Source organism: Idiotropiscis lumnitzeri, chromosome 13 (assembly GCF_059441095.1).
Source record: "Idiotropiscis lumnitzeri isolate Australia: NSW breed Sydney's pygmy pipehorse chromosome 13, RoL_Ilum_1.0, whole genome shotgun sequence".
NCBI classification, from domain to species: domain Eukaryota; kingdom Metazoa; phylum Chordata; class Actinopteri; order Syngnathiformes; family Syngnathidae; genus Idiotropiscis; species Idiotropiscis lumnitzeri.
Window position 1 is genome coordinate 19,437,679 of NC_142403.1, and position 15,609 is coordinate 19,453,287.

Sequence of the window (15,609 nt, forward strand, 5' to 3'; positions counted from 1 at the left end):
CCGAGGCCTTCGGATGCAATCGTGCGGGCGTCTCTTCTGTCAAAGTCGATGAGCTTTCAAAGTTGATAGACAGTTGCGATATCCAATCAGATCACGACTTGATGACAGTAACGCCTTCTCGCTGGCCTTAAGCTGAAGGTGACGAACGCATCTTGTGATTGGATACTCACTCCTGAGGGGGGGCGGCGCTATTCAGAATCAACACACCCGGAAGTCGCAACTGGCGACCGTTCGAAAATCTAAAATATATTCTTGCTTTTTTGAACCGTAATGGCCGAAGGAGGGAATTTAATTGCAGATACGCTTGCGAGGCCATTTTCAAGATGGACTTTTCCAGAGAAGCGAGGTCGTCCAACACTTTTTTTTTAAGATTATTCTGAGGATTGGTTTTGCCAAAACGATGCGGGAGCATATTCATAGCTGCTTGATTTCACTCCCTTTTTTGGTGTTCCTGCTTTTGTGACCGTTGCGCAACACGATTCTCTGCCAAAGAATCTTTTGTTCAACCTGTTTGGCTGCTTCAACAACGGCGCACTTATTTATCTATTTTTTTGCGAGCGATGCACTCAAATGTGTCCTCGAGGTCATCTTTCACGACAAGAAACTCAAACGTCAGTTTAAATCCTGCTCGTTCTTTTGTTGATGACGTACGACATGAGCGCCGGTCGACTTTTATGCCGCTTGGCATCCCGAGTTCCCGCGTAATCTTTCCTCGCTTCCTCCCTTCGCTTTTTTCTTTCAACGACCTCGACGTCGGCGGCGGGAATGCGAGACGTTGGGACGGAGCCAAGGCGCTCGGCGGTGGGGCTGATTTACCGTCGCGGTTAATTCCTGCTTATCTGCGAAACACCTTGTAATTTACAATGATGCCTCGTGCGGGGGAGGCCAACTGTCTGCTTTGCCGCTAAAAATGGCAGACAAAGTGAGACAACTCTGCATTAAGAATTAACTGGCAAGAGCGCAAGGCTAATATTTTGACAATCACACCGACAAACTTATTTTACGTGTAATATTTGATATTTAAGATGATTATTTTTTTCTTCAAGGCAGCAACAATTTACACAAATCGTGTGCATTTTGCGCTTGGATTCTTTCAAATCTCCCAAAACGCCTCCAACCAGCGAGTGCTCACACTTCTGGCCTATTTGCAGCTGGAGGTGGCATCTGGTCTAAATCAGTGCATTAAAATACCGAGGGTGTGTATATTTTCACAATGGGTCGCCACGGTAGGATTGGCACCCTTGACCCCGGCCGGGTCAGGGGCTCTTGCCAATGAGCAACAAAAGCCCCTTGCTGTGGTGCGTGTCGTTCTAGAGCGAGAAAGCAGCTGCCCGTTTGCCTTTGAAACGGGCATATTTGTGTGTTGCGTATTTGTCGCTTACCACCGCGCATGACATCATCGGAATGTTTCGCTGACTTTCAATATGTTGCTGCCAGTTGTACGTGCTGTTATCGTCTAAAGACCATTTCAACTGGAACAGAATGAAACCGTTTGTGCGTCGCGCTTTTATGCGTGTATCTTGGCCACTAGGGGGCAGTATGATATGTAATACACGAAGAAAGAAAAATGGCCATTAATTTTTGTAACGTCTAACTACCGCAACGTCGATGCTAGTTCTGTTAGCCTGTCAATGACGTTTTTCATCGCGCGTTAGCTTGAAGCTAGCAGACGCTCGTAAGACATAATTTGGTTGAATCCACAACATGTAGTTCTCGCTGTTTTATGTTGATGACCAGTAGAGAAGTGAAACAATTTTCCAATTTGTCCCCATTATTGGTGCGTGTTTACCCCGCTTAAGAAACCGAAAGTCCACGTACGTCATGACGGTCGTGTTTACAACCGCGGGAATGAGGGATGCGGCACGAAATGAAACCATCCCCACCAGAAAAAAAACAAAAAAAAACATTAAAGAGCTTGGTGTTTGAAAGTGTTCTACTAGCTGGTAACATCTTGAAGAGATTATAGACCAGCATCTGGATGCATAAAGTATGATGATGGAGGCGGAATGTTAACATCCGTGCAACAGTTGAGCGGCTTTGAAGTCCACGTTGGATTTACCGTCAGTGGAATATGCACTTCTCCATAGTAGATGATATTTAATGCAAAGAACTACAATTGGCTCAAAACCAGTCCAGGGTGGACCCCAACTCATGTTTCAAAATCCACTGGAAAATATAGAAATTGTAAATTGTCCATTTTTTTCCATTTACTCATTCACTACCAACCGAGTTAAAAAAAAGAAAAAAAAAAAAAAAAGATCTTTGACGTCTCTAGCCGTCAATGGGAGTGAATGAGTTAAGGATGGAATAACGGATAGCATAATGGATTCATCAATATTTAGTTTGAGCAGTCTCAGAAAGTTGAAAAGAAAAAAAAATGACCATGCTAAAATTGAATTGGACTTCAGACGTTTTGGTGCGAAGTCGCCATTTTGGGGCAAATTTTCATACTTGGTATCCGAAACAGATGAGGATGAAATTGCCGAGCCTTTTTGTCTCATATGATGTGGGCAGCGATTGGCATCATTTTGGAAGTAAAAAAAAATGCCGATGCCGTGAAAAGTGAAACAGGAAGTGGTCAAAGTCTGATAATCATTTCCAGATTTTGGTTTGGGTTGTTTACGTTTCTGCGGTCGCGCCGCATGGCAAACGTTGGACATGGTCCTTAGCTCAGGTTGGGAAAAGATCGGATCAGTGCCGAGAGAATCCGTCGGCCAAACGGCCTCAGGGTTATGCGGCTCAAGCGTTCCGCCGAGCACAGATGTGACCCCCAAGATCCAACTGGTCTTTTGCCAGCGCAAGAGAGGAAACGGAAGGTGTGACGCCGCCGTGTTTCTTGTCGGATATGGCGCCGCTAATGCGGCCCTTTTTCACACCTGAGCCGAGTGACAAGCTTAAGCGGCAAGCCAGCGGGACCTCATTTCCTTGCGTAAACAAAGTGCTGAGGGCCCACCGAGGGATGTGTCCGCGCCGACATTACTCATTGTTCACAAATGCTTGCAATGCAGCGCACAAACACAACATGTCAGTCAGACGCCCGATGACAGCCAGGCCAGAACGTCAGCCCCAAAGCATCAATGCACAAAAAAACAAAATGCTGTAGTTGGTTCACAGCGTGAGCGACACTCGATGTATGCTTTATATTTCAAGTAGGTTTTCTTAATTGCTTCATTAAAATACTTGATTTTGATTCTCACAGATTCATTCAGACAAAATGAACGAGAACTTGTGTAATAACATGGTAATAACTGCATATTTATTACTGGATAGTGACAGAAAAATTGAATTGTAGAAATGACACCTCATACTTTATAAATAATGCGAATGTGTGTTATTACATAATAATAACTCAAACCGTCTTCGTAATAGCATCTTAACATTGTGGGCTAAAATAAAGATTACTGGATACTGTAAATATTGTATTCTAAGCAATGTATTCTTGACAAGATACTCAAAATGAGTTTTGTTAAAAAAATAAATACTTTTATATTGTCACGATACCAATTTGCGATACTAAATGGTAATAACTACGGAGCTATAACATACTAATAATTATCAAACATTCAAAATTTAAACATGTGCCTTATTGCATACTAATTGGTGTTTTTTACATAATAACCACAATACCTAAAATATTGTTGTATTGCCCAAAGAGAACTTGTTTAATTATGTGATTAAAAATTACTGTACACTCAAAATATTGTTAATAATATAAATATATTATGTGATGATTAATGACTACTCAAAATATTGAAGGCTACTGAACACTTTGCTGACTGAACCTTTTCTTTATAACATGATAATGACTATGTACTACTCAAAATATTTTATTAACGTCTGCAGAAGCCTTGTGTTACTACATAACTGTTGAAACATGTTATTACATTATAATAACTACTTTGATCTTCACCACGTTGCCCGCTGTTGCTGATGTCACCCCATGAATGGACATCTTAGGCGTATTAAATCCATATTTCCCGTCACTGTTGTTATTGTGGAGGCGGCGAGAATGTGTGCCGCTTGGTGAGTGTCACCTGACCCCTTTAATCTGGGTCGTCGCCCCTAATCTGCCGTCCTCACTGTTACTGCTGCTCGGCATAGACAAAGCATGTGTGCCGTCAGTCCTCCTCATTAATATTCGGTCTCTGGCCACGCCCACCCCGGCTGACATCTGGCCGGCCGATGTCGCTGACCCGGTGTCGTTATTATGATTGCTCCACTTGAATAAGGATTGCCAAGTGAAATCTCAGGTCATACTTTCGTTCCGCATCAACTCCATAAATATGAAAATTAAAAAAATAAATAAAATATATATATATATATATATATATATATATATATATATATATATATATATATATATATATATACATACAAAATTTAATTTTTTTGGGCTTTTTATTTATTTTTTTTAAATTTATATTTATTTATTTTTTTTACTTTTGTTGCCATCAGACTTTTGGCACTCTGAAACACGTGTGAGGTCACGGTGAAAAGGTCGTTATGAAATATTTAACACTGGCTCGTATCGTTTTTGGTCAGCGGAGTGTAAAGATAAAAGACACAAGGCCTCATATGTTTCTGAACACGGTTTCATCTCCTGAAGCCCAAAGGAAGGCCGGAGGAAGACTCGACTTCTTTCTCAGATAAAAACCGATATAACAGGAGGGGGGCGGCGGTCGCGCATAACTGGCTGCACGTCTGGGTGTCCTTCACATGTGAGGGATTTTATTCGCCCCTTTCACACGACGCGTCAAAGGCTGTGAATGTTTTCCATGTCGTATGGTAAAAAAGTCATCAGTGTCATCAGTCTTAAATTTTTTTCACCCTCTGAGGCGTAACTGTAAAAAAAAAATTGAAAATTTCCTGCACAAAGAAATGACTTCACACAACTAATTGTAAGTTGCATTGTTGAACCGCGGCCACGCCCCCTCGTTGTGTGCACACTCATCGACTGATCCGATTGCGCCGTTGCCACGTCTCTGCGTGAAAGCGCACGGCGTGGCGTCGGCATCCCATAAACGCCAACAATTTACCTACAAATTGAGGGTGTAATCGCAGCCAGATTGTCGCCACAACGAATTTACTTTGCTGACAACCTGTCTTGAGTTAAATCTGCCTGCAAGCTTGCAGGAGAGAAGCTTCTGGAGAGACGGAAACTGCGGTCAGGATTCCCCAAGAGCGGAGTTTGTACTTTTGACAAAAGTGCGGATCAGTGTGGTGTGGAACGGGCTTCCACCCGCCTGTTTATTTAACAAATTATTTCCCTAAAGGGGGCGGCCAATGAAAAGAGGGGAGACAATGAAATCACCCCCCCGCCCCCCTCACACAAAGCCGTGCAACGCCATTGGCCGGCAGACCGTGCACTTGTGTCCAATTACCTCCTACCTACTCCCGAGTGTGTTTTCATTTAAACCCAGATAATGACTTTTAAAATAATCACTTCCGTTTTTTTTTGTATATGTGTGCGTGTAGGCTGTGTGTGCCTTTCATCTGCTGCGGCCAATCAGAGGCCAGCGCGTTATTAACGGTACGTTACGTAATGCGAACTTGTCCGGGAGACAGAGAACGAGGGTGATGACTTCATGGGCTCTCGGCAGAGCGTAACCACCTCCCCGCTGAGGTATTTTCTTCTTGGAAGTTGCAGCGGTGCGTGAAACTGGAGAGCAGCGAGGGGGTGGGGGAAGGTTGGGCCTTTCGAGAGGGGTCAAATGTCCTAATTGATTAACATAACGGTCCTTGTTTGTCTTGTAACGTCGTCTTGTTGAAGGCTTTCTTTTCAAGTTCAAAGCCGAGCGGAGAGAAACCAATTGCAAGTCCAGCTTCGAAACGCCCCTTTGACGCCGACTGTCAATTTTCCATGTTATTTTCCCGTGTCGTTCGTCTGGGTGAAAGGTACCAGGGTGGATTTTGCAGTAGAAGTCGTTTTGTTTGACAGACAGGCAAACAAATGTTTCTTCCCTGTTTAGCAATTTTTGTTCAAATCTGTAACCCCTTTCACACACCCTGGCGATGGCAGCTTTTTTTTTTCGTCGTGTGTGAAATTGGGCCATTCCATAATTTTCCAATTTTAGCGGAAGTATGAGAGGTGTAACAGAAACAGGACAGTGCCTGCGTGAAAGGCAATGGCAGAAAGCCGTTTTCCGTTCTAGCTGTTTGCGTGAAAGGTACAGACATGGACTTGGGGATAAAAGTAGGCAGCGTTTTCCCTTGTCGGTGTTTTGTGTGAAAAGTACCCAGATGGAATGGCGGGCCGTGAATTTGTCATGAAATTTTCATTTTCAGAGGCAGTATGAGAGTCATAACAGACACGGGATGGTGACTGTGTGAAAGGAAAAAGCAGAAGGACGTTATGCTTTGCAGCACTTCTGTGTGAAAGGTATCGGGTAGACGTGGATCTGTGCATTTCTGCTTTGTTGTTTTTTTTTGTGCAAAAGAAAATATTGGAAAAAAATGTTTCATCTCTGATGTGGCAATTTTGTGCAAACTCTGTAGCCCCTTTCACACCGGGTGTCGACGGCAGCTATTTTCTTTGTCATTGTTCCGTGTGAAAAGCACCAAAGCAGAATGGGCGTGTCCAAATTGACCTGTAAATTTCTCCTTTTCAAAGGTGTGACAGATGCGGTATGATAGCTGTGTGAAAGGGAATCTGGCATTGCTCTGCGTGAAAGTCACATACGACTAAATGCCAACTCCTGATGCGACAATTTAGCCGTAAATATCCCGCTTTGCTGTGTTTGTTTGAAACGCACAGTCCAATGAATGGCCGTTTTTCTAAAAACACTGCACAAAAGAGGCTAAAGGTGGGATCTCCTCGCTCTTTTACACCCGGAATTCCTTCAGCACAAATACCGTGCAAGAATGTCGTGAAGAAATTCCCCCTTGTGTGTTCTCTCGGCCGGCGGCAGAGCCCCCTATCGTCGAACAGCCCCGAAGGTTTTTTTTTTTTTTTAATTCCAAAGCCTGAAGGCACACACAGCTCAGCTCTCGAGGGGGCGTGTCAACGGCGGGTGAGCCAGGAGGGATCTCCTTATATGGTCGTGAGGCCCCTGCCGACAGACAGAATGGAGCAAAATGAAAGGTAAACAACAGCGGGAGGTTCACATCCGCTCATACTCGGCCGTCAACCTTGGAAAAGACATCAAACTAAAGTTAGGAAGATGATAATAACGCACAACTATGCAAGATGATGTTAATAATAATCGTTCCATCTTTAGCGATCCGGTCAATTCCTCAATATTTGCGGGGATGAACTCAAAGTTTCTTGGAAGTCAGGCTCTCTCGAACTTTGGTGGGATCACTTTGTGATTGTTCCTTGGGTTTTGTTGGATGATTTTTGGATTTTTTTTCTCCTGTTATTAGTTTTTCCAAATGTATTCCTTTTTTTTATATAAACTTATCCATTGCCAACCCAGGTACAATTAATGTAATTTTTGGCGTCTATATCCGTCAATAGCAGTGAATTAATTAATTAGGTTCCAAATTAAGTGGCTGTTTTTTTTTAATTATTATTTCTTATTTCTTTATTTTGCCCTATTATTTTTTTAAATACTATTGTGTTGATCATAAATATCATTTGTTTTGACATTTTTAAACTGTATTCTATATATTTTTTCCTTGTTTTTAAATCTCAAAATTATTTTCATTTTTACTTTTATTTTTTGTTTCATATCAAGAAAAAAAATCCCTAATGAAGGCATACTTTAATTACATCCTCCTTGCATCCTATCAAAGCATTCCAGCTTCGAACTCTTCAGCTCATTCAGAACCTCTTTTCTCAATAAAACTCACAATTAAAAAAAGTCAATATCACGTTCAATATTTCAACATTCCAGCGGCACAATTAATTAAAGCTTTTCAGCATTCTCAAAAGTTGACGGGGGGAAAAAAAAAAAAAAAAACGGATGCTCCCCGGCATCAATGCGTCTCACCGAGGTGTTCTGATTGGTTTGCGCGGCAGCTGAGGGAAACACAAGCCTTCTGGGAAAAGAGCTCATCAGGAAAGAAACACAATACGCTGGCTCTCGTTGAAGCAAATGCAGCTGCTCGTGTGCGATTTGGCCGCATGGCAACTCGTGGGCTTCCTGGGTGACTTTTTTGCTATTTGGGCAGGCGGCCAGGACGCCTGAGGTGATGGTCGAAGTAGACGTTAGCTCGGATTTTCCAGTATGACAGCAGGGGCGGAGCCTAGAGGACTCAACTCTGTTGAGCATGTTGGCCAACTTTTTGGAGCAAACTACTTTGATTTGGTTCTGTGCATTTGATAAAGCCGTTGGACTTCTGCATTAGCTTCGTGCGCCCTCGTAATCATTTCTTTGAACACTGCACTGTATATTCAATCAAAACAGGAAGAAAAATGCATGCATTGTTTAATGTCCATACAAAAAAAAAATGGATGTCAGACTGTTGAAAAAATTTCTGCCTATTTTTTCAAACACAATGAAAAAAGCAGGGGCCCCAACATTGAACTCTGTGGAACACCATCCATCAGTGATGCAGATTGAGAATAACCAACTAATAACTCAACTAACCTTTAGCTGTTTGCTTCAGTCTGTGTTGCGTGTTGACCAACTTGAACAGTCGCCTGATTTGACAGCACCCCCATAATTCCTTTGAATATCTGGCTTCTTGTCACCCCCAAATTATTTTTCACAGCAAACTGGTCCCGAGCGCGCCTGCGATTTTCTATCCAACTTCTTATTCATTATCTTGTACGTCGATGTCTACGTTAGCTTCTCGCCCCGCACATCTTGAAGGGCTTTTGGTGGTTTTATGACTCGTCTGAAACTCCCACAGGTGCTCCAAGCGAACGAGGGCGACTGCTTTGTTATGATAGTGTCTTCCTGAAACCGAGCCATTGTTGAGCATGTGTGCATTTAGACGGGAAATATATGGAAGCGTTTTCACGTGGGAGACTCCGGAGCGGCTGATAACAGCTCAGGACTGTTTATTATCTCGGAGAAAAGTTGGCCTCAGTGGGACTCTCCTGGTGAGAACAGCACATCTGCTCGAATCAGGGTGACCCTTTTTTTTTTTTGGCGAGAGCGATGTTGCTCTAGTTGGTGTTAGCTTACAATGAAGCCATTTAAATGTTTAAAACATAAAACATCTCTGGACAGTTCTCCAAATGAAAAAAAATAAATAAAAGTGACTCAAACTTTGCGTATTTAAACATGAAGTTCTAGCAAAGCATACTTTTGCTAGCTTAATGCTAACATATAATGTGAAATGCCATACACGTGTTTATGGAAATTAGCATTGACGTCGCTGTAATTTTACACAGTTGATTGATTGATTGAAATCTTGGTTTCAAATGTTTCAGCAGTGAAATCAAGACAAAATGTCCAAACAAAATAAAAATTAAATTGCTCATCTTTGTTTGAAAAGGAGTCGGAAGGATTGTCGATTAAATAATATAAATAAGCACGATATAACTATTTATGTAAATGTCAATTTGCTGAAAGTCTTTACAATAATAATAAATAAAAATAACGATATGTCACACAGTCCTATTGCTATACACACTAAGACAATAGTACACTTCATATCAGTATTAGCAATTAATTTTCAAAATCATATTAAAAAAAATGAACGTATATCAATGAAACACTTCAGAAGAGTGTGAAACATTGTATAATTAAACACCAAAATGTTCAACCAAAATATATACTTCATGCTAAAATGTAATGTGAAACGCCATAGATGGGCGAAGCTAAAGGAAATTAGCATGTACGATAATTATAAACCTTTAAACAACAACTTGACACACTCGCATACAAACAGTCGCACCAAAATGTTTCATCAAACTTTAAGTCGAATTTTGGGCTTGCCTGACTACGATTTATATAAAATTTAAAAAAATGTCCACGTTTAGGTGGAGCGCAAAATGTGAAAATGCTGCATTAGCTCATTTTCTGTGATGAACTGTTGACGTAATCTTTGACTTCCCAATGAGGTCAAGTCTCGTGTTCTTCGCAGACGTGATTGACAGCAATTTTGTCAGCTTCAAGTTCCTTTTCATCACGTTTGCACATTTCGCCAGTGTCACCGTCTTTTCTTAAATCCCTTCCCGTTGACTTGAACGCCGATTCGTGGTACCTCTCGGCCTCGGCCGTCTTTGCTGTTTGTTCGTTTTAACACTGGAGCGACGTTTCGTTCTCTGTTTGAGTAGATTCTTCTCATGCCTCGCGTGTACGTAGAATAATTCATTTATTGGACAATTTACTCTTCGCCGTTTTTTTTCTTTTTTTTTTACTTTCCATTAAAAAAAAAAAAATCTCTTTCCGCTTGCACCAAAGATTTGATGTTTTGTGCAAGTTGTCAAGTTGTTCCCCGACCGGATCGAAAGTACCCTCGGATGCAACGTGGCCGTCTGTAAGCCCGCATTTGTACTACAGAAGTTGTCACGGGTGGCACGACATCTCTCATTTCTGGCGCTGGCACGGCGGCGGCACCCATCATTACGCCAACATTCCACAGCCGCAACCAGGATGTCGTCGGGGCCGGGAGAGAGAAAACAGGAATAGCGAGCGCTTTTTTGCTCTGACCGCTCCCGCTGCACTGGGACCACACTCGGCACCGGCAAGCCGACTTGCTCTATTTTGCTGAGTTGGCTCCACACGGACGGAGACCAGCGAGAAACAGGCCAGAATGTGTCAAAGATTAGCGAGAGGTGACGATTTGGCCCTCGCGAATAGTGCGTGCTACTGGTATTGTGAAATCTGCCTAGCAACACAAGCTAGCTGAATTCTGATTGGATACAAAATCTCACCTAAAAAGGATCTAATATAACATCAATGCGAAGAATCTGATTTTTATTTTTTTTCTTGATTGTGTTAGGCCAGCGGAGAAGGCCTTGACCGCCCACCACTGTTTGAACTTTTATAGACGATAAGCAATTTTTCACGGCAAAGAAGTTTGAGATGAGCAGTGGGGCTGCAAAATAATGCAATTTTTTTTTCTTTTTGTTACCCCCCCCCTTTGCCTGTGCCACAAATTGCATCGGGGACAATTCTGATATTTCTTTTTTTTTTTTTTTTTAATTCAGGTACATTTATTGCTGCAGCACCAAACAAAACAAACGTTTTAATTGTTTTCAGTAAAGGTCTGCGATAGACAATCACTTTCCTGCCACTCAAAAGTACCCTGGTGCCACGGCTGGCTAAAAATTGGCCCTGGTATTTTTTGGCTAAGACCCGCTCGCGTGCCCGTCGGGCATCTGCCCGCGACGCCCGATGGCCACTCCTGCCTTGTTCGTGCTGTCTGAAAACATTCTGAAAAGTTAGATCATTAGCACCGCTCCAAATGCCGTCATTCTTCTTCCCATCATCCCGCGGAGTATGAGCTCAGACGAAGACGACTTTCCCACAAGCGGGTCGCTGGCCTTGCCGCGGGCTTGACCGCGGTGCGTTTAATTTATAGCTGCTCCGCCTCTCCGCCGCTCAAGCTAAAGTTTTGCCCGTCATTGTGTCTCTGCGAACCGCAGCAGCGTCCTCACTCGCTCGCTGGCCGTCTGCATTTTTTTTTTTCCCCTCTGGCTTTCACGCCTCGTCTGCTGGCTCGGCACAAACCTGAGGCGCTCGTTTATATAAGGCGGCCTGCTCCGTCCGTCCACCTGAGCCAGTTCGTTCACCCGGCGGCCATCGGTCTTCTGCTTCTGTAGGCTCCGTTTGGTGACCTTTCACCCTTTGCCGGGCTTCTGATGAACGAGATTCTCTTTTTTAGTCAGGATCTGCATTTTCGTCGTCCTGGCATGTCTGTAAAAAAATGATTCTCCGCTTTCACTCCTCCTACGAAATCCAGCACGAGCTTGACTCACAAGTTCGAGTCGTTCAGTGACCAAGCTTGTAACGTGTGACGCGCATTTTGTCCCCTGAAATGTTAAAATAAATAAAATAAGAAATAAAAGAAAATGAGAAAATATATTCAAAGAAATTATAAATTGCGTTGACAAAAAGAGGGCGCCACTTTCAACACTTGATTGATCAACAAAATAGTTGCTATGACAACATTAAAAAAAAGACGCAGTGGTGTTAATGCGAAGCCGCCAGTGAGCACGGACGACCAAAGAGCAGCCTCGGGCCTCGCTCGTTTATTGCAGTGGATGGAGCGGCCGTTTATGCCACCACACCTACTTAAACGGCCTCACCCCTGCCTTCACCTGGAGCTTTGATGTGGGACAGGAGGTGGGCGTCGTGACCTCGGCCTGCAATGCGATGCTGGGAACTGTGAAAAGGGGGGGCCAGCGGGGCGCCGCTGCAAAGCTGTAATCAAGCAGCGCTTTGCTTCCTGGCCAGCTCAACATGAGCTACTTAATCACCTGGCTGACAAGTGGAAAGGATTGATAAAATGTGATAAAAATGGTGAACAGAGTGCGCTCATACGATGATCATACAGATTATTCATATTCACCCATCTTTTTAAATGATTACAGTTTAGCCGACACCGGCGTATCAACACATGAAAAATGTTCAACTTTTTAGTTTAAAATAACTTATGTTAACCTCCAGGAAAATCTTTGGTCCCATTTGAAAAGCAGCTACGTAGCTACTAGCTTGATCCTAGCTAGCGCGAAGATAACTAGTCTCTCAGGTCCCCCGTCCAAGTTTGAAAACTCGATTTTGTTTGTTGCGAGCTCAGCGCTAGCCGGACATATTTTCACATCGCTAGGACGTTAGCTAGCTGACAGCGTGGCGTTAGCTAGCCAGATCTTCATGTTGCTAGTGCAATGTTAGCTCGTGTTGTTAGCCAGCCAATGGCGAGACATTAGCCGGACAAATATTTCTTGCTCAAATGCTTACGAAGTTTTCCCACGTGCACTAACCATATATCCGGCAGCCATCTGGATTTGTGACATGTCAACAAACTTTCCGATGTCAACATGCTAAGACGCTTTTTGACTCAAATGAGAACATTCGGATTCTGTGTTCATTCTGTGTTTTGTAATAATATGTTGAAAAACTCTAGTTTCTTTACTTTTCAGGATAAATGCATTAGAAGTGGTAATCGTAACGATAATTGAGATCCGGCGTGTCATATATCGTGATCTGTTTTTCAACCCCGTTTGGTTGAAGCACTCAAAACAATCCTAAAAAAAAAAATCAACAAAAAGAAAATAATCCATGACTAAGTGGCGTTGTCAACTGGATTATTTCCGATGTTTTGCCGCTATGATTCATTTTTGTTGCTCAAGTGTGCTTCCGGAACTGACGCGCCAGAAAAAGTGTGTGACGCCCATTTACGCAGCTGTTTGGTATCACGCCAGCACGCCGTGCCCGCGGTGAAAAACCACAACCTCTCCGCTGACGTTCTCGCCGAGCGGCCGCTTTTTTTTTGGGAGGTTTGGGAACGAGCTTGACATGCATATGTCAAATCTGGGTGAGACGCTTGGAAATATTTCCTTTGTCTGTCAAGCACCGCATTCCTTTCCTTGAGTGGGCGCGAGTGGAAATGTGGGTGTTTAATTGTGCTGCAACGCCTTCATGTGGCTTTTGCTTTCACTCACAAACAAGAAGTTTGTGGGCGTGACAAGTGGAAACATATTTGGCGTGTGGTGGATTTGATCAGCGCACAATAGTCGTGTGTGTGTGTGTGTGTGTGTGCGCGTGTGCGTGTGGAGGGGTGTGTAGAATTGATCTCACACGTGCAGAAGAAACGGAATCAATATGGGTGACGAAATGTGGACAAAAGTTTTTAGACAAGCAGCAATTAATCTAAATGATCCAACTTTAATGCCAAGCTCCGCCCACATTAGATGGCGAATGCAAAAAAAACATAATCAGTCTGTTGTCATGAAATCTGAGAATATTTACTATTACGATCTGAAATTCAAAGCGTTTGGACAATTTTAGATCTCTCTGTGATTCATCGATTATCAAAAATAATTATTGATTTATTTGAGGATCCCCCCCCCCCCCCACACACACACACACACCTGTACACTCGTGCACATTGATGACATAATGACCATCAGACTCCTATTGGCTGTTAACGGCTCTCCGGCCGCCCCACAGGAAACTTTTGGAAGACGTCTTGCAAATGGAGTGCCTCAGGGCTCATCTATCATCCCACTCTTTGTGCCAGGAACGGAACCTGCTTTCACTGGCCTGCAGTCGTGTTCATTGGTGCCTTAGCAGCGGCATTGTGCTCCGTTACGACCACCAATCATCTCCTAAAGCCGCGTGAAAGCATTAGCGTGACTTTACACGCACGCCAAACACCCCAACGGACTCGTAAATATCCGCACGAAGCCTCCACAGATGGCGTGGGAGGGGGGGGCTACACGCCCTCTTTTATGCAACCTCGACCCAAAAAGAGTCAATCTACATGACATCATATCGTCAAAGGGTTCATTCTGACTGCTTTTTCGGTGGCTTTTTTTTTTTTCTTTTCCGTAAATACGAGGCAACTGAGGCCTGTTAAGAGAAGAAGAATCTAACTCGAGAACATCAAACGTATTTTGTAGTTTTTCTGCTTTTACGTAAATGATGGTTGGCGTTTTTGAGGTGCGATTTACGTATCGGCGGGAATCTTGACTGGGTCGTCATCGTCATCGCCATGGTGATGATGATGACGATGATGATGCCGGCGGCTGTGAGCTCCGAGCGGATTAGCAGGCCAGTGGGGAATTATTGTTATTATTCCGCCAGACTCGGCCACTCTTTGGGTTTCACTAATCAGACCTCCCAAAGACTTTCACTTGTCGCCGCCGCCGCCGCCGCGTTTTGGGGAGAAAAAAAAAAAAAGGAAGGACATCTGGATGAATATGTTCAATTTGATCCGTTAACACTTCGGTTCATGCGCGATTCAGGTGAGTCATTCGTCGTTGTCGTCATCTTCATTTCAGCACATTTTCGTCAAGTGTCGGACGCAAGATCAATACAGAAGATGAAGTTGTCATTTTTACTGGAAACATGATTTGGCTAAAGGAAGTTAAATAGGTAAAAATATATTTTTTTAAATAAATAAATAAACATTTAAATAAAATGCTCATTTAAATGGTCAATAAAATGGTCATTAAAAAAAAAAACATTTTCCAATTTTCCACTGTATTTTTTTAATTAATTAATTAAATAATTAGCATCAAAGTCCGATTTTGACAACACGTGAACTGGTTTTCTCCACTTTTGGTTCAGAAACAGCTGATTTGGATAGAAATTTAATTTTCATGTTCTGCTAAGTAACAGAAAAAGCAAGAAACTAAATTTTTTTGGACAGAGAGAAGAAAATTTTTGTAGCTTTTATACAATATTGCCAGGTTCTTAAAAGTTCAGATCACACCACTTTTTTTCTTTTTTTTTTATTAATTACAAAAAAAAACCCATAAAATGTACATATTTATTCAACTGCCTTCAGTTCAGAGAAAATGTTCACTCGTGTTTGATGAAAGTCCAACGCGTATCATGATCATGATTTGATTCTGCGCCATCATTTTGACGGATTCCCGCCACGAATGAAACGTTTGGTGCGCCTCCATTGCCGTGGGTGCGAGCGCCGTTTGTAAACCGATTACGGAGGTTGAGGTCGGGGGGGGGGGGGGGGGAGTGGCAGCAGATGTTGCCGCATTGTTGCGCTTGGGGGAGACGCGGGATGGAGAGGTGCGAGGAGGGG

At 43.0% G+C, this 15,609-nt stretch overlaps 1 protein-coding gene across 3 annotated transcripts in view; it reads left to right on the forward strand.

Moving 5' to 3' along the window:
• Window positions 1-15,609, forward strand: part of nhsa (Nance-Horan syndrome a (congenital cataracts and dental anomalies)) — a 43,146-nt gene that overhangs the window by 16,528 nt on the left and 11,009 nt on the right. Inside the window, exon 1 of one of the 3 annotated variants that reach the window (XM_088313686.1) lies at window positions 14,748-14,809. The exons of the other annotated variants lie outside the window; for them this stretch is intronic. Within the exon in view, the coding sequence (XP_088169812.1) occupies window positions 14,797-14,809 (13 nt within the window). The 5' untranslated portion in view covers window positions 14,748-14,796. Of the gene's footprint in view, window positions 1-14,747; window positions 14,810-15,609 lie in introns of those variants that run through there. 3 annotated transcript variants of the gene reach the window in all.